General features: G+C 42.9%; 1 protein-coding gene across 5 annotated transcripts in view; it reads right to left on the reverse strand.

Annotated features, from left to right (window-relative positions):
- The window catches only part of LIN52 (lin-52 DREAM MuvB core complex component), a 132641-nt gene that overhangs the window by 54646 nt on the left and 51485 nt on the right, over positions 1-26510 (reverse strand). The window contains exon 6 of one of the 5 annotated variants that reach the window (XM_006117735.4): positions 533-2006. The exons of the other annotated variants lie outside the window; for them this stretch is intronic. Coding sequence (XP_006117797.1) covers positions 1951-2006 — 56 coding nt within the window. The 3' untranslated portion in view covers positions 533-1950. Of the gene's footprint in view, positions 1-532; positions 2007-26510 lie in introns of those variants that run through there. 5 annotated transcript variants of the gene reach the window in all.

Consider the following 26510-nt stretch of genomic DNA (forward strand, 5'->3'; position numbering starts at 1 on the left):
CAACTAAGCAAGTCCTTTCCCTGTCTGGCTCTCCACTGTTTCCTTGCATCTACTATTGTTCTGTTGCCCCTCCTTTGAAGAACTGGAGCTGCTCTGTTAAGCCTTATCACTCCAAAGACAAGCATACAGGTACAGCCCCATTGAATTCAAACTGTTCACATGCTCAAAGTTAAGAACTGAGTAAGTCTTTGCAGGTCAAGGTCTTAATTGTGCAAGTTTAGTGAAGAGGATCTTTCCCAATTTAGCTTAATTCTTGTTAACTAACTGGAGGCACGCACAGACTGAAGATAGAAAGGCTTTAAACATTTTAGTAAAAATCTCAGAAATCTGCCCTGAGCAGGAATCTGCTCCTCACTAATGTGCACACAGCCTAAAAACAGAATCTGCCCAAAGACAGAAGAATGCAATGCTTCAAGGACAATGCATTAATAAGATGTTGTATAACCACAGCACTGGTTCAATTCACACCTCACAGCCAACTGCAGACTGTGTATGTAACTGTTTGAACAAAGAGAGAAAACTACTCTTGGACTAACATTTTAATACTTTATTTTAGCCATGAGGAACAACCAATTTTTATTCTAGAATACGTAGTTTTACTGGGCAGAAGAAAACAGAGTGACATAAGAGCTATGCCAACCTTGCAGAGAAATAGACAAATCAGAAAAACACAAGACTGATACACAGCATGTTGAAAGAGGAAAGGCACTAACAAGTACTCTGGTACCAGTTGGGCCACAAGGCGCTAAAGAGTAGTTCAGTACCAGATGAATGAAGCCCAATCTGTACACGAGGATACTAGCTAACAGTACAATTCGCCCCTTAATGGGGCACACATTCCACATTTGCAGTTAAAGCAAGTTCTGGAAGCTGCTGTTTTCTAATAATGTGGGCAAATATCAGAACTCAAGCATAAGTAGTAGATGCTGTTTATATGAAGGTTATCCCCACAGGGGTGTGAACAAGACAGTCGCTCCACCTGGAAGTGCTCTAATTTAAAACATTATTGCCCTTCAATCTTATAACTTCCTCCAGTACCTCAGGAGCACTCTCACTGATCTGGATTTGCAAAGGGAGCTGACAGACCTGTTTGTGTCCTGGCAGAAGTTTCCACAGAAACATTTTCTTTCATGATACTGTAATAGACACCTTCTCTTATTCACTCCCTATGGGCCATCAGTCTAGGTTGAACAAGAGAACACACAAATGTTTAGCACTGAGATGGAGCCCCCTGTCCACATAGCATCAGGTGCAAGTATTTGTGACATGCAGAACAGAACAAAGGCAGAGACAGGATTGAAGAACTTCCCTTGATTGCAGGACATCCACCTCTGAAGGGTGTGAGTAATGTCAATCTAGGACACATAACAAGTTCCACCTGTCTTGTAAGTAGGGTATGATTGTACTGATCCAGAACTAACAAACCCTGGAACCGTCAGTCTTCATCCAGAACCCTGCTTACAGTCAGCACTGCAGTGTTGCTTCCAGCACAGAAATAAATCACTGTTCCTAAGGCAAGAGACACACATGGAAGAGCCAATGCATCACCCAGAGGTACTGGCCAGTGTCACAAAGTCACTGACAGCAACTGAATGAAGCCACTGGGGATGAGAGGCCACTCAGGATGTATCACTGTGAATGGTTTATAGAAAGACTGCTGTGAAACTTTGCTACAGCATACGAGGGTTGAGTTTTCCTGGCAATCTTGTGCTGAAAACCTTGGATAAGGTCTCTGTGCTGATGGAATTACTGGCAGTCGTCATGAAAAGTGTCTGGAATGCTGCTCCTCTGTAAGGAGAAGAGCTGTGGAAGCAGTAGAGAGGTTTGCTTCTGTCATTCTAGAAGAAAGCTTTAGCCTCTTCTTGAAGAAGTTAGTGTTCTGCTGGATCTGCAGTGACAGATGAGATAACCCAGACAGTGATACTTTTGCCTGAGTTCCAGTAGCAGCAGCTACTTCTTGGGTTTCTCCAGGATGTTCAGGAACTTCCCACGAGTCATTTCTCTCGCTGAAATCAAAAGGGGGGAAAAAGATTAATGTAAGACAAATAGAGCCAGATCATTTTTAATATTTAATCGGAGGACAGAAATGTATTTAGACCTCGCTCTGGTGCTAACGCATAGCTAAAAATATTTTTAAATGAAAGGAAATCTGCACTGCACCTTGAATTCCTGACACTCTGGAAATGTAGGCCACACATTGGAAACCTCAAAGCTCAGCAATAATTCCCATGGCCTGTCATTACATACAATCAGCACTTTCTATTCCTATTGTGGATAGCCTCCTGGTCATGAAGATCTGCCTGTGTCTTTGCACTATCAATCTCTGAATGGTGTAATCCAGAGCTCCATCACTCTCTCAGGGCAATTGTTCCTGGATGCTAAAATCCATCAGAGATTATGGAGTGCTGTCTCTCTCCATTTCAGGATTACTGGTCCCTGGATGCTTATGATCTTAAACAGAAATTACACAGCATTTTCTCTTTCCCTTGGCAGTGTTAGTCTCTGAATGCTGCAATATAATGGGGTTTATATTCCCTCAATGCAGTTCATCTATGGATAGTGTAATAAAGTAGAGTTTATAGAGCTTTGGTCTTCTCACTTTGCATTGTCAGTTCCTAGATATTTAATACAGCAAGGCAAGGTTTATCTCCCTCTCTCATATTCTTGGCACCATCAATCTCTGGTTGCTGCATTACAATGGAGTTTATACAGCCACTTTCCTGCACAAAACATTTCTGACTTGTGAGCCCATAGGCGCTGGCAGAGCCACCCTAATACAATCTTTGTCCCAACATTACAATACTGAATATACACAGCTTGATTAGGATTGAGCCCTGGAGAGAGGGGTTCCTCTCCTTTTCAGCTCTTTTAAATAAAAGCCCGAAGTAAGCTTTGCGCTGGTGAAAGATTCCCAACAGCCCAGGGACATGGAGTCCTTTATTCACAGAACTAGTACAGGAGCAATGCAAGTCTCCTTCATCAAACCTAGAGAGAGCCCTAAAGCGTAGGGTTGCCAGATGGTTTCAACAAAAAACTGGACACACTTGACATTACATCACAATCTACATTACCTCTTATTTAGAAAATACCAGATATTTATATTTTCTCAATTTGTTTCCCAAACATAAAGCTCAAATACTGGACTGTCCGGTTCAAAACCAGACACCTGGTAACCCTATCTAAATGGAAGAGATGGAATTTTAACTCTCTAGTCTAAATGATCCACTCATAGAAGAATAGCAAATGTGACAATGTGTTAAATGTGACAATTTAACACATGAGTTGGGGATGGATATTGTGACATTACCACTTGCCCAGAAGGAACTAAACTAAAACCTGATTCATTTCACAAAAGCTACTAAACACCTAACATCAGGTAATGACATTTGGTCACTACTCACTCATCTGGATGATTAGAATTCATGTCCTAGCACTTAAAAACAAACAAAAATCCTCAGAGGCCATCCTCAATTTCCCCAAATTATCCAACCTTGATTTCCCTACCTGAAGAAGCTACATCCAATAGCTGGATGTTGCTAAAAGAGTCAGTGAAATAATTAATGTTGACAGTTAAACTGGCATAATTAGGTTTCAGAATCAACACCCCAGAAACCTATCCCCATCTCACTTTATCACAGCTTTTGTTTCAGGATGCTTGCAGACTCAGGCAGACATTACTTCATCAGTTACACTTGGGTTAATGTTTTCAATCATGATGGCTAGAAATTTATTTTCAAACTTTAAAACGTGGATTCTGGAGCCCAATTCCATGGCTGAGGAGTCACAGAATAAGCAGGGCCCTCCCTTTGTAGAGAAGAACAATTCCCTGTTTGAAGAGCCTGACAGGGATTCAAGAGATCTGGGATCTATTCCCAGCCCTGTCCTTGATTAATTTTAAAAGTCTAGGAACCATTGACTTTTTTTCCCCCACCTCAAGTTCCCCCATCTGCAAAATGGACATCATAAAAAAATATATCTGTCTCCCAAGATGTTAATACTGATATAGTGCTCTGAGACTCATGTATGGAAGGAGCTGGTGAAGGGCAGAAGGTGATTTTTGTTTTGAGCTGTTTTGTGATTAATAAAAATGTGAGTTTTCTAGCAGTTTCCATTTGAAACAGACTCAACGTAAGCAGCTCCCTGACACTACCATACTTCACACCATCCAACAGGGTTGTAAAATGCTATTGTGGAGAAAGCACAAAACCAAACTACAGCATTCTCAGCTGATAGAGATGCAAGATTTCCTAAATGCCAGTCCCATATAAGAGATATACTCATGTATGACAATTCCATTCCCCCCAAAGAGGGTTGCACCCTATAAATCAAGCAGTGAGCATAGACTCCTTCTGTGCTCTGAGAGAAATTACTGTAGGTTGGGGGTTGCTCCAGAGCACGTGCCCTCCTGTTCACTTGTCATCGGAGATGTTAACATTTCTGATTAATTCACAGACCTCTCATTTTATTCTTCATTCCTTTATCCTTGCTATCCTGCTCTGCTGCAGCTTAAGATTCTTACCGACCTGCTACAATAATCACCGCCCGCTCTTCCCCCCCCCCAAAACCTGGTGAAATTGTTTAGTGATGCCAACCGCGCTTTTAATTTGCAAGACATCAGACACAGAGGTAATTTATACCAACATCTGTTCATTTCTGACTTCTGAAACAAACTCGCACATGCTGCTACAAAATCCCATTAGGAGCAGGAGGCAGCCTTCTGCTATTCTGTATTCCTCTTCTCCACACATGGGCTGCAACAGGGCTCTGTTTTTAAGGTATGATAAGAGAAGGACCCCTCATGTTCATATATGTATTGAGATTGCCATAAATATGTCCTCATAATGCAAACGAATCTCCGCCAAACTGAAAGGGCAAGTTTCCACAAATATTTACAATCTTATTTTCCCTGCTCTGGCTTGTCTCATTTTCCCAAGAGTCACAGATGAGTGTATTTCTGGTAAACACAGGAAAGATCCAGATTGCAGAGTGCCAAGTTCAAATGTCTTGACTAGTTGTTCTTCTGTCCCTCTTAAATCCACTTTGGAGCCTTTCCTGAACATGGGTGTTCATAAAAAAGTCCCTATTATTTAAAAAAAAGTGCTCCTTCTACTCAGCACTGCTCCTGTTAAATGAATTCTTTATAGTGGGAATATCACTTCCAGGTAGGCATCTTGGAGTTGTTTGGGTTGCTGTACTGTTGCCGTACAAGCTGGAGAATGAATAAATCACCTCTATGTACTAAAAGTGATTGCAGTCAAAGAGAAGGACAATAAACCTATTTTAAGCAACTGCCCAAGGGAACAGCAGAAGCAAGTTGCTTAGTAGACAGAGGTGGATCTTTTAATTATAAGGCTGGACAAAAACTGTAGTGGAAGCCTTTGGGTTATTTTGAAATGGTTGTTTAAACCAGGCACTTGACTTGCAGAGGTGGGGGGGTCTTAGCACAGGTTTCATTTACCAGTAAAGAGACACCACAGAATCCGTGTGGCATAAAATAAAAACATGAATCTCTATGTCAAGTCAGAATTTACAACCCTTCCTATACTGTGCATCCATCACTACAATAGAAAATCAACAATGGATACGATCGCAATAGTCTGGTTACAAATTAATCTCCTCAGTTAGGTGGAGAAGGAAGGTGAGTGTTGAAAACAATATCTTCAAAGGTGTTTTTGTTATCAACCTGGGTTACAATAAAAGTGCTTAAACAGACCTCCCATTTCCTCAAACTGCAGAAAGAAATGGGACCAAACCACGGTAATATGGGGACCCCTGACCCAGGAATTAAATTTTCTGCCTGGCAATAGGTGGCCCTCAGGGCATGTATTGGACTGGAGAGGTCAGGGAGGAAAAGGGAAACTGTGATTTCCACTTGCTTGGAGGGTGGAGTTAGGTTTAATATAATCTCCTCTTTAGAACTTCAATCCCTCAATCCTGCATTTAGCCTTGTTGCCTTGTGCTCCTGTTCTACTACAACTGTCCCCAAACTGCCTCCTGCAGTAAATTTTGTGGCTGCTGGCTGAAAAGATTCAGTGGTACAGATTGATTTCTTACAAGTGAGGAGATGAGGGATTACCAAAAGCAGCCCCGGCTAACAAGATTGGGTACAGAATCTCCTGCTAGAGCAGCCCACTCTGCCAGCACTTTGCATCCTTTCACTATGACATATGGGTTTCATTACACAAAGATTTTCCTGATTTTAACTTTGAGGCGATTACATTGGAAACTCAGAGCCATCTTTACATCTGTAGCAATTTAAAAGGTTAAGTAACTTTTTAATCAAATGACAAAGACTCATAATGTTTTGCCTCCAATCCAAAATGAAAATTGCTGCTCCGGATGTTCCTTCCAGTGACAATTTAATTAGAAAAAGAATGCTCTGCTGGAGATGGGGTCCATTCTCATTGGTCCCCAACATCTCATAAACAGCCTTCTCATGCATATGACAACACAATACAAACCGTGTCATAAGGTCTGAATAGCCAGGAAATAATGGAGGATTACTGCTGTAAAACCAGTAATGAAAACAGTGACTTACACTTATATAAGCAACTTTCACCTAAAAGGATCCCAAAGTGATATGTATATACACAGATATGTGTACACACACACACACAGTAGTATACCCATACACAAATATACACACAAACACAATGCATGTAGGGATATCTATGCAACAGAATGTGATAAATTGTATTTATCACAAACCTTTGACCTTTACACCTGCCTTTGCTCGCCAATCCATCTCTTCTGAGACTTCTAGCATTCCAAGCTTATGAGCAGCTTCAAACTGCAGCCATTTAAAAAAATGCAGTCAAAGGAATATTTCCTCCTTTCTCCCCTAAATTCACTTCTCAAAATTATACTAGACTAAAATATGGGACAGGTTTAGCCCTGCATCAGTAACAGGGCTAAATGTATGTACTGGTTGAACCTCTCTAGTCTGGCACCCTTGACACCTGACCAGTTCTGAACCAAAGAATTTTCCCATATTGACCATGGGAGGTCAATATTGTCTAGCAGTGTTATCAACACTTCCACTGCTTACTGGGCTGTTAGGGGACATTTAGGGGTAAATTAGAGCTAAAAAGCAGCACAGAACACAGAGCCAGGACTGGTGGCTGTAAACAAATCTTATGGGACTGGGGAAACTTGGACACACCCATGAGAGGTGGACAGCAGAATAACTAAAATCATTCCAGAGGACAGATGTTTCCAGACCAGAGATTTCTGGACTTGAGAGGTTCAACCTGTATAATGCTACTTTTCAGGGTTGGAAACTGACCCTCCCCACCAAGAAAGGGGATATTTTCTCACCTTCCCAATGAGGAATACAGAAACTGGTTTTAGTCCTGAAAGAGCCTGAAACTTTGACTATATGCTATTTTAGACGGCTATTTTAGAGTTTTAAAAAGAGTATCCCTGTTGCAGTTTTACTCTTCCTCTGAGTCCCATACAGTTGGGACTTTGGTAACTAAAGAACCATCATGGAACAACTACACTGACAAGTATAAACATCTAGGTTCATTTCTTTTCAGGCGCCCATCTTGTAGCAGTTTACCAGTTATATTTTTGTGCTTTAATCAGATGACCAGCCAACACAGGAAATAAAAGACATGGCACTTGACTGCAAAACTACTTCACCTCCACAGGGAAGATAAAACCAAAGTACTATCTCTTGACTACAAATAGAAAAAATAGCCAGGGGAACTGTTTAAGGCTGGAAGAAGCCTACTTTGGAGGGGGAGAGAGAGAGAGAGAGTGGAGCAACATGAGGTGATTTTGAGCTTATTTGCCAAGATATGTTGTAATAGAGATGATTTCTCTTGGATTGAGTAGACAGCTTTAGGGCAGAAAGATACAAACACATTCTTGGATATAACACACAGAGAGCCCTGGGAGAGGTAACTCAAGAGCAATAGTTGAGATTCTTACTTGTCTTAGCTTGTGAAAGCCAGTGGCAAAGATTCATCTTTTGGCTGGGCTCCATTATTAGCACCTCAGGGAGACATGACAGGGGCAATACTAAGGAGAATAGGGGCATCTGTATGATAATCTACCCAGATGCAACCTATATACAAAAAACAACTGAACCAGCAAAATATCTTAAGATTAAAATGGGAAGACTAACCCTAAAAAGACACAACAGAATGATCTGTATTAGCCAAGGCCTACAGGATGCTGGTAGCAGAGCAAGAGGAGTCAGCCAGTCTGCTGCAAACTCTGATAACGCAAGAGAAGGAGAGTCCTGGACCTTCTGACCTCCCAAGTGATCTTAGCTCCTCCTCTACTATGCATATTTATAAGCAGAATGACCAGATTCCCCAAGTCCCATTAACACCTGGTAGATGTGAGGAGTTTGGCCTGCTCCAGCCCTCCTTCACAATTCAGAACAAGAACTCTGATTGCTCTGCAGATACAATCTCTCCCTGATATGGCTGCCAGATAAAGACGCAGTGTCCTGATGTGTGGACTTACACAACTGGCGAAACCAGTAAATATCTGGAGAAGTTATTTCTGATCAACAGTGATTAGCAGATGCCAGTCCACTCTCCTTTAGAGGACAGACTGCAAAACTATTCAAAATATGCCTTATATTCAACCTGTGCTTAAGGAACCATCTCTGAGAATATACCCAATCAAATACAGGTTGCCCACCACTGCTCAAGAGTATCCCATCAGGGTTCTGTGTGAGAGACCCACGAGACATTTTGTTTACTGTTGCCCATGCACAGGTTTGCCCGATTCCACTGGTTGCCATCTGTGTAGGTTTTTTCTTACCAGTATTCCTAAAGTAACACACACACACACACACACACACAGAGCAAGGACATGTGAAATAAGATGAATGCTGATTGCACACAACATTCACTGGGAGAACCATTTGTTCCCTCTGTATCCTATCAAAGCACTGGTTCAATTGGCACATTCTGCAAATTCTAGATACGCAAGCTCAGTTAGCAAAACTACCCTACCCCAGGAGACAGTCTTGGTTATGACAATTTTACAGCCTACTGAGATGGGAAGTCTGCCTATGTGGCCCACTTACTAGCCTAGGTTGCCCATCACTGTTCTTGAAGGAAGGTGACCGAGGGTTGAGCAGCTGTCAGAAGGAGCGTCTGGATTAAGCAATCTTTTCTATTCCTATAGCACCTTTTATTCAGGGATCTTAGAGCACTCTGCAAACAATGTATCGAGCTTCATAACATCCCTGGGAGGCCAAGTACTTTCTTTCCCATTTTACAGAGGATGTAACTGAGCTTCAGAAAGCGGCAGTGACTTGCAGGCACATAATTAGCAAGTCAGCAGCAGAATCAAGATAAGAGGTTAACATAAAACCCTGCTATGACATTCCTCCTTCTGACTCTGTCCATGGGAGCCCTACATTGTGACTGACAAATGATATGCGAGTGATGAATTAAGACTGTCCATAGAGGTACTGCTGTACCTATTGCTTGTTTTTTATACAAGGGCTCGTGAAGCTATCACGGTAGATGGCCAAATACTTCACATAATAATTTAACCTAACACATTTAGTTTGTTTTACAGGCTGATTCCCCCCAAAAGATACTTGTTATACAAATAAATTATTTCTCTGGACCAACTGCCAAGAGTTTACATTCTTTACATTTCCCCACTGGATCCTCTCCTGATCCTGCCTACTCAACAGCACACAGCTCAAGATTCCAGACTCATCAAGCTGCAGAGATAGATGCTCAAGGAACTTAAAATGTACAAGACTTTGAGTACTGCTGACTCACGTACAGACAGCCAATTCCAAACCAGGTATAAACTCACAGTAAGGGGCAGTGACATCTCAGCCCAGGCCCAGAGAACCACTAAGAGCTAAGTCCCAGGTCACAAACACAAGGACCTATCACTATTTTGTTTCAAGTGACCTAAATAGTAAGGGTATGTCTAAACTTGCTCCCTAGTTCAAACTAGGGATGCAAATGCAGGCGACCGAAATTGCTAATGGAGCGGGTATTTAAATATCCCATGCTTCATTAGCATGATCTCGCTGGCGCATTATTCCACTCAACAGCTGATTCGAACCAGGAAATGCGCGCTGGGACGCGTTAGCTCGAACCAAGAGGTTTGGTTCAAACTAACACGTCCCGGCACACACTTTCTAGTTCAAATCAGCTGTTGAGCAGAGTAACACGCAGGCGAGATCATGCTAATGAAGCGCGAGATATTTAAATCCCACTTCATTAGCAATTTCGGTCGCCTACATTTGCATCCCTAGCTCGAACTAGGGAGCAAGTGTAGACGTACCCTAAGATGAAATTCCTACAACACCTCCCACTTCAAGAGCTGGCAGCAGTCAGTATCCTATGAGGGTGAAGGCCTGATCCTCTTGACCCTCAGAGCAGAGAAAGAGTTACATCTCCTCTCTGTGAAGCCAATAAAAACCTCTTGATTATAATTTAGATAAGAGCCACTGGATTGAATAATAATGTCTGAAACTCCCCTGGCTGTTTCACCTTGAGACGTCCATCACTGGGTTAAACATGATGCTAATTGCATTTGGATTGATTAATTTCTCTCACTCCTGTCTATTCGAATAATGCTTAACAAAATAATCACAGCACCCAGAGCCAAATCTTCTTCGTCAAAGGAATGAAGCCATCAGAACCAGCAGAGATGAAAGAAATGAAGATGACCCGTAATTACTGCTACGGTGATATCATTACCATATTATAGAAAATGAGTGTATGGGGGGAGAGCGGGGGACCTACGATTATTATTTATTTTTTAATGAAACCTTACATCCCAAGAATACAGATCTGACACAGTGAAGCATATAGAAATACGAAACTGAAAAAAATATAAATCTTGTGCATTAAATTGCAAAATACAGTGAACACTGAGACTCTAGATACATCATCAAGCGTCTTATACTGTGAGCTGGTGTTATTCACTCCACTTCTTTTTCATTCCAGTAACACTTGAATACAACTAGCACAAAGCTTTAAGAAGCCTATCTCCCTACAGAAATCCTTAGATATCTGCTATTAACACTAGCAATGATATTGTTTTAATATAATTACAGGTGGTTTTATTCCAAAGCCTAACATTCAGTTTTTAAACTATAAAACCCAGCTCTGAATTCAAAGGAAAACTTTTCTGCTAGAGATGGTTATTCTTAAGACTAGTAATTCTTCATTAAAAAAAGATCTATATTCAGGTGGGCAGCCAGACTGGAAAATGACTTTAAATTGTTCATTATTGTGGTTCCATACAGGTATCAAATGTGTCTAGTCCAAAATAATTTAAATTGGTATTAAAAAAAATATTTTTCGGCCAAAAGGAAGCCCTTCTCTCTTTATTCTCCAAAATACACTTCCTAAGCCCTACTAATTTAAGAAACAAATAGCTTGGCAACTGTGTAAGATCTTCAAAACACCTGTGCTCTACAACTCTAATTGTGGTTTATACAATTCACTTCTTTCAGTGCTGGTTATGTCTGCCCCAATATCTGACTGACAACACAAAATACATAACCAGAAGCTTAAAACATGCATTCTGGAATAAAGCCAAGGACAAAGACACATGAAAATTTCACATGCTCCCTCTCCCCCCCAAAAAAATCAAGACCTGAAACAAGGATATAAATTTTGAAGCTAATTAAATAAAAGTTCAAATCATTTTTGAAGATGAAAAACTAAATATGTACATCTGATATTAAACTAGTATGTAACCCATTTTTGCATGAAAGGTGAGGATTCTCCCCGCCCCGATTGCTTGAGGGAAGTGCCAGACTGATCTCAGAATGCCTACGCTCCTTAAGTTATCTTCAGACTAGGCACAGGATGAGCAGGCTTTCCCCAACCTATCTCTAGGGCACTGGTGCACAGCCTTTTTTCAACCGCGACCCCCATGGCTGGGCCCAGCTGTTGATGGCTGGGCCCAGCTGTTGATGGCTGCGCGGCGCTTAGATCCGGGTGGCCAGGGGCTGGGCCCGGCTGTTGGCGGTCACGTGGCATGGCGACGCCCCAGGAAGACATCCGCAACCTCGTTGGGGGTCACGACCCACGGGTTGCGCACCACTGCTCTAAGGCAACAATGTGCTTCCAACATTTTACAAGATGTAATGTTTTGCCGACTCTGTTGCAAAACATTATCTACAGAAAACCATCCCTCCTGTGCAAAATATCCATCTCTTCCACAGGTCCCCTTCCAAAACCTACTATCCTTCCACTACCCGACCCAAATTCAACAATGCATCCATCCACAACCACTGGGCCTGGTAACATTTGACCTACCATGCTTCTCCCATCACAGCATCTCACAGAAGTTTTTCTAGACAGCGTCTTCCCTAACAAACTTGTGTGGCAGCAGTGAGAGCAAACAGATTGTACTGAGGCATCTGGCTGTGGAATGGCTGAGTGGCGAGTGGGTTCCCATTGGTAGTGGGCTGAGGGAGAGCATGGTATCATGGGGAAAGAGTTCTTTTTGGTTCCTGAAGTGAGCAAGCAAGCATTCTCTTGAGGTAGGTGGTGTATGCACATGGGAGACTGGCTAGAAGGGCTCTACCTTACCAGATGTCTAATGTTGGAGAGGGCACCAGGTCTCTACTGGCTGATGGTAAGGAAGGGCTCTCTCGAAGAGACAGCTATTCCAAGTCCAAGCTGGGGCTAGGCAAGCCTTGGATAATTCTGAGAACAGGAGCTAGTGAAAGCAAAGGGATTAGAGTTGTCAGGGTATAGAGAATTACATACTCACAGTGCAATAGCTGAAAAATATTGTGTAGTGATTATGTAAATCTCTAGACTCCGACTGGCTAATAATGGCAGTCAGTCAGCCAGAATATAGGGATACAAACTGTATGGTTATGCAAAGCCAGGACACCCACAGAGTGCAGGGAAATACATTAAAGGAAAAAAAACCTCTTTCTGATTATGGGTCAGGAACTATACAGTCTTGCCCCCTAAATGACTGAAGTGACTCCCTTTGAGTAGGATATGTAATAACTTGACATTTGTGTTTATTAATGTAAGATGAGAGGTGAGATGGGTTTGAATTGTTTAACTTCACTTTCTTGACAAAGACTGTGAGAAGAGAAGCTTAAGTGAAGGCAGGGAATACCTCAATATTCGAAATCTATTTTCTCTTAGTGTGTTCATCAACTTTCTAGAGCTGTCACTTGAAATTTACTTCCTACATTACAGATACTAACTTCACAATGCATCTGTAGAGCATTATGAGATCCTTGGAAAGCAGACTGCATATACATGCAAAGTATTTATATAGCAATTTTTTTAAAAAAAATAATGGTTTTTATTTATGTTATATAATGACCTCTTAATCCATTTAAAAATATCCAGGAAAAATCTAACATCTGAACATAGAATCTAATCCTCAAAACCCCTTGTTGAAACAACAATTTTCAATGAAGGAAATAAATTGTAATCCCAGATGCCATAATGAATTAGCAAAGATTAAAGACCTGTTCGAAAAAAGGAGAGTTGATTCTTATCAGCAAACTGTACTATTTGCTTTAAACCAGGAAGAAAACAAAAGGTCCCTTTCCCAATAAGTAAAATACTTAGGCAGTACAAAAAAATACTAATTTGACTACTGCAGTTTGAACAGTACCCCAATTACTGTTTTACAAGCAGTATTCTACACTAAAAGTACCAGCACCTGATTCATATCCTGAAGCATCAAGAACTGTGGAGCTGCAGGGCAGGAACACAGGAATTCTAGTGTCAGCCCACCACCTCAGCTGGAGGAGGAGGAACTGCAACTTTACAACCAACTGGACACCACTGATATTGCAAAAAGCCCTCCTTTACTATGAACTATGGATTTCTTTTCTCAGTGCTGACTGGCTATTTGTTCCAACTCCTTCCCACTTCTCTCTTCAACCCAGTCTCTCGGTTGCCTGCCTCACTCTCCATTAGGGATGTGAAGGACTAGTTGACAGGATAGTCGACTAGTTCTGCCCCTCCTCCCCCTTTTGCTGCCTCCATCAGAAAGAGGCAGCAAGGGGGTGAGGAAGAGGCAGGGGTACTTCAAAGCGGCAGCACCGCATGGAGCCTGGGCCAGACCCTGGGCTCCATGCGGCGCTGCCACTTTGAAATGCTGCATGGAACCTGATGCCAGGCTCTCCACAGTGTTTCAAAGCGGATGTGCCACATGGAACCCGGGATTAGTGGGGGACTCTCCATCTGATCCCAGGCTCCACACGGCGCTGCTGCTTTGAAATGCAGTGAGGAGCCTGACCCCAGACTCCGCAAGGTGCTTTCGCCTTTGAAGTGTAGCAACAGCCAAGACTGTTGCTACAGTTCAAAGGCGGAGGTGCCCTATCGACTAATCAAATATAGTCGATACAAAATGCACTGACTATTCGATTAGTCAATTACTCGCAATTTAACATCACTACTCTCCATAGCCTCCCCTTCTGTTCACGTGCCACTGGCCTGGACTGAAGCAATGTTACAATTCTGAAGGTCTGAAGAGGAAAGATAAACAAGTTTGCTACACTGAATCCAACTTGGTGTTACACATCTGGGAACAGACGTATCTATTTAGGGAACTTACATGGCTCCCAGAATATCTGAACCCTCAAGGATACACATAACAGAGAGGAAGAAATAAAAATCAGGACTTGGATTGAGTTGGAGGGTGTGGGGAGAAGTTCTGTGCTCTACCAAGCTCTGCCCATAAGCCAAGACTCACCTATCTGAGATGCCAAAATTAGACACCACTCACAGCACAAACTGGGAAACAAACAGGAAGAATTATAAGCCCTGGCCAAGTCAAACAACTATGATTTGATTGGAATAACAGAGACTTGGTGGGATGATTCATATGACAGGAGCACTGTCATGGAAGGGTATAAACTGTTCAGGAAGAACAGGCAGGGGAGAAAAGGAAGAGGAGTTGTATGTCAGGGAGCAGTGTTTGCTCAGAGCTTCAGTTCAGAGGGAGAAAAAGCCTGTTGAGAGTCTATGGGTTAAGTTTAGAGGTGGGAGCAACAGGGGTGATGTTGTGATTGGTGTCTGCTATAGACCATTAGATCAGGTGGACGAGGCTTTCTTCAGACAACTAAGAGAAGCTTCCAGATCACAGGCCCTAGTTCTCATGGGGGACTTCAATCACTTTGACATCTGTTGGGAGATGAATACAGCAGTACACAGACAAACAAGGAAGTTTTTAGAGAATGTTGGGGATAACTTCCTGGTACAAGTGCTGAAAGAACCAACTAGGGGCCATGCTCAGCTTGACCTGTGGCTCACAAACAGAGAAGAACTAGTAGGGGAAGCAGATGTGGGTGGCAACCTGGGAAGCAGTGACCATAACCAAAGGAAGACAGGAGAGCAGCAAAATACACACCCTGGACTTCGGAAAAGCAGACTCTGACTCCCTCAGAACTGATGGGCAGGATCCCCTGGGATGTGAACATGAAGGAGAAAGAAGTCCAGGAGAGCTGGCAGTATTTTAAAGAAGCCTTATTGAAGGCACAGAAAGAAACCATCCCAATGTGCAGTAAGAAAAGCAAATATGGTAGGTGACCAGATTGGCTTACGGGGGAAATCCTTGGTGAGCTTAAACACAAAAAGGAAACTTATAAGAAGTGGAAACTCGGACAGACTAGGGAGGAGTATAAACATACTGCTCAAGAATGCAAGGGAGTAATCAGGAAGGCGAAAGCACAATTGGAATTGCAGCTAGCAAGAGATGTGAAGGGTAACAAGAAAGGTTTCTACAGGCATATTAGCAATAAGAGGGAGATCAGAAAGGATATGGGGCTCATACTGGATGAGGGAGGTAACCTAGTAACAGATGGGAAATGCTGAAGTATTCAATACTTTTTTTGCCTCTGTCGTCAGACAAGGTCAGCTTCCAGTCTACTGCAGTAGGCAACACAATATGAGAAGAAGGTGGGCAGCCCTCTGTGGAGAAAGAACAGGTTAAAAACTATTTAGAAAAGCTAGACGTACACAAATCCGTGGGTCTAGATTTAATGCATCCAAGGGTACTGAGGGAGTTGGCAAATGTCACTGCAGAGCCTTTGACCATTATCTTTGAAAACTCATGAAAATCGGGAGAGGTCCCAGATGATTGGAAAAAGGCAAATGTAGTGCCCATCTTTAAAAAAGGGAAGGAGGACAATCCAAGGAACTACAGATCAGTCAGCCTTTCCTCAGTCCCCGGAAATATCACGGAGGAGATCCTCAAGGAATCCATTTTCAAGCACTTGGGAGAGGGGAAATGGATCAGGAATAGTCAACATGGATTCACCAAGGGCAAGTCATGCCTGACCAATCTGATTAGCTTCTATGATGAGATAATTGGGTCTGTGGACATGGGGAAGTCAATGGATGTGATATGCCTTGACTTTAGCAAAGCTTTTGATAAGGTCTCCCACAATATTTTTGCCAGCAAGTTATGGAAGTATGGATTGGATAAATGGTCTGTAAGGTGGATAGAAAGCTGACTAGATTGTCGGGCCCAATGGGTAGCAATCAACAGCTCGATGTCAGCTTGGCAGTCGGCTTCAAGCTCCAAGGAGTGCTCCAAGGATCAGTTCTGGGGCCGGTTTTGTTCAACATCTTTATTAATGACCTGGAGGAGGGGATGGATTGCACCCTCAGCAAGTCTGCAGATGACATTAAGCATGTAGATATGCTGAAGGGCAGGGATATGATCCAGAGTGACCTGGACAGATTAAAGCAGTGGTCACCAACCAGTAGATGGGGATCTACCGGTAGATTGTGGAGCCTGACAGATGATCCTGACTTGTTTGGCTAGGAAGCTATCGAACGCTGGCACTTCAGTTGCCCCTCCACCCACTGTCATGCTGCTCCTGCCCTCTGCGGTGGCCATTTTTATGCAAATAAGGCATGAGATATTTAAATCCCTGCCTCATTTGCAATGTCGACCTGCCTAATCTGCATCCATCTGCTGACAGAGGGATGCAGTCTAGACATACCCAGAGTGAGGCAAGACTTCAGATATGAAGGTTCTGCTTCTCCACTTTGGCCTTCTGCATTCCCATGTCAAATTGCAAGAGGTAGGGAGTGGGGAAATAGGAGGAGTCTAAAGGCCTGGTGTCTACCAAATACCATTAGTTGGTATGGAAGGATACGGCTTGCTCAGGAAGGACAGACAGGGAAAAAAGGGAGGAGGGGTTGCCTTGTATATTAAAAATGTACACACTTGGACTGAAGTGGAGATGAATGTAGGAGATAGCTGTGTAGAGAGTCTCTGGGTTAAGCTAAAAGGGGTAAAAAACGAGGGTGATATCATGCTAGGAGTCTACTACAGGCCACCTAGCCAGGTGGAAGAGGTGGATGAGGCCTTTTTTAAACAATTAACAAAACTATCCAAAGCCCAAGATTTGGTGGTGATGGGGGACTTCAACTATCCAGACATATGTTGGGAAACTAACACAGCAAGGCACAGGCTATCCAATAAGTTTCTGGACTGCATTGGAGACAACTTTCTGTTTCAGAAGGTTGAAAAAGCTACCAGAGGAGAAGCTGTTCTGGATTTGGTTTTAACAAATAGGGAGGAACTAGTTGAGAACTTGAAAGTGGAAGACAGTATAGGGGACAGTGATCACGAAATAATAGAGTTCATGATCTTAAGGAAAGGTAGAAGGGAGACCAGCACAATTGAGGTAATGGATTTCAGGAAGGCAGATTTTGATAAGCTCAGAGAACTTGTAGGTAAGGTCCCATGGGAAGCAAGACTGAAGGGAAAAACAACTGAGGAGAGTTGGAAGTATTTCAAAGGGACGTTGTTAAGGGCCCAAAAGCAAACAATTCCGCTGTGTAGGAAAGATAGAAAATATGGCAAAAGACCAGCTTGGCTTAACAAGGAGATCTTGCACGATCTCAAAATAAAAAAGGAGTCATATAAAAAATGGAAACTAGGACAACTAACAAAGGAGGAATATAGGCAAGCAACACGGGAATGCAGGGGCAAGATTAGAAAGGCAAAGGCACAAAATGAGATCAAACTAGCTACAGGCATAAAGGGAAACAAGAAGACCTTTTATAAATACATTAAAAGCAAGAGGAAGACCAAGGACAGGGTAGGCCCACTGCTTAGTGAGGAGGGAGAAGCAGTAACAGGGAACTTGGAAATGGCGGAGATGCTCAATGACTTCTTTGTTTCGGTCTTCACCGAGAAGTCTGGAGGTGTGCCTAACGTAGTGAATACAAGCAGAGAGAGGGTAAGTTTAGAAGATAGGATACACAAAGAACAAGTTAAAAATCACGTAGGAAAGTTAGATGTCAGCAAGTCACCAGGTCCTGATGAAATGCATCCCCGGATACTCAAGGAGCTGATAGAGGAGGTATCTGAGCCTTTAGCTATGATCTTTGAAAAATCATGGCAGACAGGGGAGATTCCAGAAGACTGGAAAAGGGCAAATATTGTGCCCATCTATAAAAAGGGGAATAAGAACAACCCAGGAAACTACAGACCGGTCAGTTTAACGTCTGTCCCAGGGAAGATAATGGAGCAGGTAATTAAGGAAATCATATGCAAACACTTGGAAGGTAATAAAGTGATAGGGAATAGCCAGCATGGGTTTGTGAAGAACAAGTCATGCCAAACTAATCTGATAGCTTTCTTTGATAAGATAACGAGCCTTGTGGATAAGGGAGAAGCGGTGGATGTCATATACCTAGACTTTAGTAAGGCATTTGATACGGTCTCGCATGATATTCTTATTGATAAACTAGGCAAATATAACTTAGATAGGGCCACAATAAGGTGGGTGCATAATTGGCTGGATAACCGTAGTCAGAGAGTTGTTGTTAATGGTTCTAAATCCTGCTGGAAAGGGATAACAAGTGGAGTTCCTCAAGGGTCTGTTTTGGGACCCGTACTATTCAATATCTTCATCAATGATGTAGATATTGGGATAGAGAGTACGCTTATTAAGTTTGCAGATGATACCAAACTGGGTGGGGTTGCAACTTCTTTGGAGGATAGGGACATAATTCAAAATGACCTTAGCAAGTTAGAGAAATGGTCAGAGGTAAACAGGATGAGGTTTAATAAAGAGAAATGCAAAGTGCTCCACTTAGGAAGGAACAATCAGTTCCATACATACAAGATGGGAAGCGACTGTCTAGGAAGGAGCATGGCGGAAAGGGATCTAGGGGTCATAGTGGACCACAAGTTGAATATGAGCCAACAGTGTGATGCTGTTGCAAAAAAAGAAATATGATTCTAGGTTGTATCAACAGGTGTGTTGTAAGCAAAACTCGTGAAGTCATTCTGCCGCTCTACTCTGCACTAGTTAGGCCTCAGCTGGAGTACTGTGTCCAGTTCTGGGCGCCACATTTCAAGAAAGATGTGGAGAAATTGGAAAGGGTACAGAGAAGAGCGACAAGAATGATTAAAGGTTTAGAGAACATGACCTATGAAGCCAGGCTTCATGAACTGGGCTTGTTTAGTTTGGAAAAAAGAAGATTAAGGGGGGACATGATAGCGGTTTTCAAATATCTAAAAGGGTGTCACAAGGAGGAAGGAGAAAATTTGTTCCTCTTGGTTTCTGAGGACAGGACAAGGAGTAATGGGCTTAAAGTGCAGCAGGGGAGGTTTAGATTGGACATTAGGAAAAAATTCCTAACTGTCAGGGTGGTCAAATATTGGAATAAATTGCCAAGGGAGGTGGTGGAATCTCCCTCTCTGGAGATATTTAAGAACAGGTTAGATAGACATCTGACAGGGATGGTATAGACGGAGCTTGATCCTGCCTTGAGGGCAGGGGGCTGGACTCGATGACCTCTCGAGGTCCCTTCCAGTCCTATTTTTCTATGATTCTATGATTCTATGATAATGCCAAACATATTGCACTCACAATAGACTGCACAAATCTTTGAACCTTCTTTTCTTTAGGCTTGACTTCACTAGTATATCAATTCAAGTCCTGTCCACAACCTCCCCTTAACTGAAGTGTGGTAGTTCATTTAAGTGGCTTTAGCTGACCTATAAGACGCAACAGGCTACAGCATGAGTTAACACAATTCATAGGCTGCTAACACGACTGCTCCTGCATTATAGGCAAAGGCTCATGTCATTTGAATATTTCCCTGTCCAAAATAGACAGTTTTCCCACAATTCAATGGCTCAACTTACTTCAGCTGCAAAGAGCCATGAGGGACATCTCCAGAAGTCTTAGTACCACCAGCATGAACAAAGCAGCTGCAGTGTAATTTCACTGTGTAATTATCCTCACTTAAAGTAGGCTAATTTAAGAGAAGTAACTTGAGTGTAGGTTACTGCCGAGTTAATACAAGTTACCATGCTTTGATAGCAATGAATGTGCCCTCGTGTTACATTTCTCTGAGGTGCTGTTTTAGGGGGTCTCCGTAGATTCAGGTAGGCAACACTGTATTTGTTTATTCTGACCATGCATTTACAAGGTTTTCTCCCAAGGGCTAGCAAATTAACTTTTACTGAGTGAGTGAGATTCTGCAGAACAATATGCCAGTCGTTAAAAAGTGCTGAGTTACTGACCCAGTCTATTTTGAGCCCTGCCCCAAGTAGAAATAATTGCTGAGCTGTGAGAATGGATGATATGGCCCAGAGATAGAGCAGAGAGGAGAGAAGCCAAAGACAGAATGCTGAAAGGGTGAGGTGAAAGGAGAAATACTCAAACTGAAGGAAAGCCTGGAGTTCAGCATTGAGAAATATAAAGGAGGAAGAGAGAATACGCCAGGAATTGTGCATGATTCTGGTGCTCGTTTCAAGATCTACAAGATACTTCCCAATTTCCTGGACTGGTCCCAGACTCTAAGTCAGGTTTACAAAAGATGGTCTATTTCCAGGCTTTGACAAAAAAAAGGGGGGTGGGGAGGGAGACTGCAAAAAAAGTCTCACCATAATGGCTGAGAGCTACTAAGTGGCACGCTATCACTAAGGATACAATGCCCAATTGGCTGGGGAATGCTACGAATGATGCCTCTACTGAAAGCCTGCTCTGTGTAACTCTCAGCTAATAAGCTGTCATCTCCCATTGCAGACCCCACATCCCTAGCTTCCTGAAACCTGGAAGTTGACCCCAATTGCTAACTGTCCCTCCTACACCTCTTCAGAATCTTTGTAGAACTCCAGCCCTTTAATCTGCCAAGCATCCAGCCAGGGGGTACTCCCTGTTGGCTTTGTTTCACTCTCCTGCTCCCTCAGAATCTCCTCCCTCAAGTCCCACCTCTTCCATAGTTCTGTTGCTGAAATGTCTGTCCATTACACCTGCTCACTCTGGAGGATGGACATAACTGTCTCCTCTGTCCCTAGTCTCAACTGGCCTGTGTCACTGGACCCACCACTTGGAGGGAAGAAGAAAAAAAAAAGTGTTGCAGGTGAGTAGTTCCAGACAGACCTAAGGGTCTGAGCGTTTCAAATGACAGAGGGATAAAGTATAGAAAGATGTGAAAAATAATAGGAGAGAGAAGGTTAATAAGGGGAAAAGGAATTAACAATGAAAACAGCAAGGAATTTTGCACAAATTTGAGGTCAGAACTCTCTTTTTAAATTAGCTGGAAGGGAATTAGAGGTTATTTCCAACTCCACCCTCAGTGCTACACTGGGCTGTCCTGCTCAACGTTGCTTCCTAACCACTCACCACAACGTTCTTCATCCCCATCCGACACCCTCATTGACATTTCCTTAGTTGCCTTCAAAGACTTCCTATTTCTCCGCTTTTAAAGACTGATCTCTCTGCAAGAGTCACTGCACCAGATGCCCTGCTAGAGAGAGGGGGAGGAATTCACAGTCCCCCTATAGGTCCTTTCACATCCACATGAGTCTATGGAAACTGTATACATTTCAATAGTACTTTAAGAATACTCCATTTATTCAGATAAATCGGAAGCTAAGCACAGAAATATCTGAGGCAATAGAGAGACTATCTGCTGAAAGACCAAATGACAGCTTGGCCTGCTACCCGGAAACATCCGTCACCCAGCTCTTTTCTACTGGGATTTGTGTTGAATGACGTTTACTGCAGGTTAATAATTAGTTTTTAGCATAAGAGTCTAGTGTGGTTGTCCTCTCCCCAGGAGAAAAGAACAGGCTGAGCGATTTTTAGATTATATGCTCTGATAAGACACAGGCTCCTGACTCCCTATGTGCTTGTGCCATACAAGCCACCTGCTCTATGGAGCTGACACTGGGGACATCCTGGAAAAGGTTTAATAACAGTGTGCTCCCTAGAGATGTTACTCAAAAGCCTGAGCTGAATTTACATCCTATATCAGAAAGTAAAATTTTGTGATACAAAAATCCTATCAACAGAATCTAAGGCAGTCCAGTCCCTAGGAAAAAAGTTTTTTTTTCCAGGTTACAGAAATGTGATTTCACATTAAATGAGAATTTGCCATGCCTGCAGGAGCAACAACATGATGGAACATAGGAACTGATAGACCAGTTCAGATCAGTGATCCAGCTTGTCTGGTATGAAGCGTAAAAAAAGGGGGGGGGGCCAAGAAACTCCAGAATGGATAATTATGGAAAAACCTGCCCACGGAGAAAGTTGTCCCCAATCCCCCGGAATGATATGGGGCTTTATATGCCTCCTAAAAATTCTTTATCTTAAGGGAACCATGGATGTTATAATCTGATAGTGTCTGAACCTTTTTTGAATCCTGCTCAATTCTTAATATTCGGTGGCAATGAATACTACAGACCAACACCACAGAGTGTTTAAAAAAAAAAAAGTGTATCCGTTACAGCGATTCCCTTTCAATTTCATTGAATCTCCTTTCTTTTTAGGGCTGAGAAAGAGAGTCAGTAGGTACTCTCAATTGATCTTCTCTACACAGTTCATTATTTTATATACCTATATCATGTCTCCTCTCAGACTAAACAATCCCCATCTTTTCAATCTATCCTCATGCAGAAGTCTCTTGATTTATGAGCAACAGACTGTCTAGGAATGAAAATGCACTTTTAGACTATTTTGAAGTGATTATAATGCAAAAGACTTTGCCAAAAGTGACCTTGTGCAACTTGAAATATCCTATCTGTAAAATGGGGAGAATTATACAGTACTTGTATTCCTTCTGGTGAATGACAGAGACTACGCTCAATAAAAATGGATGCAAAATATAGAGAATTAAGGTCAATCAGTGGAAGAGGTAAGATTTTTTTTTGTGGCTATCAGCAAATCTGGACACAGTTTTCAAGGAGTCTGATTTGAAGATACTCTTTTTGCAAAATTTCAACTTTATACCCCTCCCTCCACAAATCACCAAAATCAGCAAGCGCCCTGTTACACAACCTTAATAATGATGTTGCTACCAGTCCAGCAATCAGAGCCATCGCATCCATAGGATGGCAGTTCCTGGACTCACACCCCAGCCGTCCTATGGATGGGACAGTTCCCCATATTGATGTTAGCCTGCAGAACCCAGGACTACCAGCAGGGGTTGCCCCCAACCCCACACAGCACTGCAGGAAGTGAAGCGACATAGCAGCAGCCTGCTTAGAAGCGTGCAATGGGTTGAGGCTGGGTTGCTCTGTTTCCTACTGACACCGTGAAGCAGAGTGATATAGCTGGGAGATGGGCAATGGAGCAGAGCAGGCTGCTGGATTGTTCTTCTTCCTGTGGCTCTTGTTGCTGCAGTGAGGGCAGGGAGTGGGGCCAACTCCTACTAGACAACGTTGCCTCTTTTTTCCCAATCCATGTGCAGAATACATATTGTTATGCGCACTGAGGCATGTGTAGACATACAGCACCAGATGAAACTGCTGCTAGATGTGAGTGCTCTGCTGGGTGACATTTGAGTCTCTCCTAGGGAATTACCCAAGCATGCAGCTTACAGGGAACATTGGCGCTAGGCCCCCCCCTCCCGTTAATCCCTCAAGTCACGTCACTCAGTGAAGGTGGCTTTGAGGGAGGAGTACAGTGGGGCACAACGGGGATGGGAAGAGGCAGTGCTGCCCTGTTCTGCCCTCTCCTCCCAGAAGACAGCCCTACCAGCAATAAAGATGTAATAAAACTGCCACTAACACAGATCCTTATGATACCCCTTTCTAGGCACCTTTTCCCCAACTTAGTTCATACCATTCCAAATATTGTTGGCAAACTATCTTCCACCACATCCACTTTTTAGGAGTAAAAGAATACAAGCAGCAACACAAACTTTTGGAGAATCTGACTGTTATACTCAGAAGGAAAGAATCTGAAGACTTATTGTGATGGATGCAACAACTTCTGTGGCCATAGAAGGAGTGTGATCCAGCGGACTGGGCATGAACAGTCAGGAGACGAGGATTCTATTCCTGTGTCTGCCAGTGACCTGCCAGATGGTCTTAAGTAATTTCTCTTCTCCATGTCCGGGTTTCCCCATTGGTAGACTGAGGACATAGATAGTTTCTGCTATGTAAAGCAGTTTGAGGGTGGCAAACGAACAGTACTGTGAAATAGCTATTTTTTTTCAATATTGGGTTGAGACTCCGAAATGTTCCAGCACAAATGACTGGGATCTTTTTTCAGTTGTTCCAAAGACTTGAGCAAAGAGAATTAAGAACCTTCTGGCATTCTCAGTATCATCCTCTATGAAGACCCCTCAAGAGAAATCATCTATCACAACAAGAAGTCCCAAATCCTGATCTCTTGCTCCATCTGCAATGGCAGAAGGAGACTAATGGGTTAGGGTTAGGTTAGACCAGTGGTCATTGTTGCATAAAAGCCTCTGCCCGAGATATTACACATGGATTTTCTTGGAAATACACTAAACTATAAGGTCCTGCCAACACATAATTTAGACTGACAAAAACCTCCCACTGACTGCATTGCTGGGGGGTGGGGAAGGAGCAGTTGTCTTCCAAGTCACTTCATTATTGTTGATTTGTAAATGATTCTCTGAAGCTATGTAATTGTTCCAGCTGTTTTGCCTTTTAAACTCTGTAATTTGTTGTAATCTTAAACCTTGGAACTCTGTAATCTTTGTAAAACCTTGAAACTTTGTAACTCTCAGCAACTTTGCTTTAAGTTCAGAAACCTACTGTAAGTTTGGTGATTGTTGAGCCATGCAACTAACTCTCGGCCACCTTGCTTGTAACTTGCTCTAAACTGCATTCTCCCCCAAGATATGAATGTGTGAGAGTGGAGACTTATTGGCTGTGTCTAGACTGGCAAGTTTTTCCACAAAAGCAGCTGCTTTTGCGGAAAAACTTGCGAGCTGTCTACACTGGCCGCTTGAATTTCCGCAAGAACACTGACTTCCTACTGTTTGAAATCAGTGCTTCTTGCAGAAATACTATTCTGCTCCCGTTCGGGCAAAAGTCCTTTTGCGCAAAAGCTTTGCGCAAAAGGGCCAGTGTAGACAGCTCAGATTTGTTTTGCGCAAAAAAGCCCCAATCACGAAAATGGCGATCGGGGCTTTTTTGCGGAAAAGCGCATCTAGATTGGCACGGACGCTTTTCCGCAAAAAGTGCTTTTGCAGAAAAGCGTCCGTGCCAATTTAGATGCTCTTTTCTGCAAATGCTTTTAACGGAAAACTTTTCCGTTAAAAGCATTTGCAGAAAATCGTGCCAGTCTAGACATAGCCATTGTGTGTTTGAGATTAGAGACTGCAAGACTGAGCACATGGAGCCAGGTGATGAGCCATCAGGCCACTTAAGGAGACTACTGCTCTTCTGGATCAAGGGATATCTGGGCATGCTCCCTGGTTACAAGTCACAGGGGTTGTACAGAGGCAATAAAAGGAGAGAGCAGTGACAGAAACCCTCTTTCTTTCTAAGCAGCAGCCAGCCAGCTTCTTTCCTGACCAGCTCCCCAGCCATGATCAGCAGACAGACCCTCCAGAACCAACATGCCTTGACTCCTTCTGCAACTGAAATGCCTGTGTAAGGCTGTGTCCAGAAAAGTAGCCTTTTTTCGAAAAAACTTCACCTGCGTCTAGACTGCAGCCGCATTCTTTCGAAATTAAATTGAAAGAATGCGTCTTTTCTTTCGACGGTGATAAACCTAATTCCACGAGGAAGAACGCCTTCTTTCGAAAGTGCTCTTTCGAAAGAAGGCGTTCTTGAAAGCAAACAGGCTTTTTAGAAAGAGAGCATCCAGACTCACTGGGTGCTTTCTTTCGAAAAAGCGGCTTGCTTTTTCGAAAGTTCCGCGTGCAGTCTAGACGCTCTCTTTCGAAAGAGGCTCTTTCGAAAGACGCTTGCAGTCTAGACATAGCCTAAGTGTGTGAATGTGAGTGAGTGAATGAATGAAGGTGTGTGTTTGTGTGTAGAGAGATAGCTGGTTCCCTCTTTACTTTATACCTTTAGTGGCAGCTCTATCTTCTTTAATTTAACAATAAATCCATACTAGTGTGACCCTGAGTGGTCTCTAGTGGGAATTTTTGGGGTAACAGTCACCAGTAAGTAGATCAGGATCTACCAGTAGATCTTGGAACCTCTAACAGGTGTTCCTATCAGGCACTGGCTCTTCAGCTGTTCCTCCCCGCATTGCCCTGCTTCTGTTCCTGCCCAGAGCCTCAGAGCTGACGCCCCCTGGGAGCCTCCTGCTTCTTGTGCAGGGAGGG

Source organism: Pelodiscus sinensis, chromosome 4 (assembly GCF_049634645.1).
Source record: "Pelodiscus sinensis isolate JC-2024 chromosome 4, ASM4963464v1, whole genome shotgun sequence".
NCBI classification, from domain to species: Eukaryota; Metazoa; Chordata; order Testudines; family Trionychidae; genus Pelodiscus; species Pelodiscus sinensis.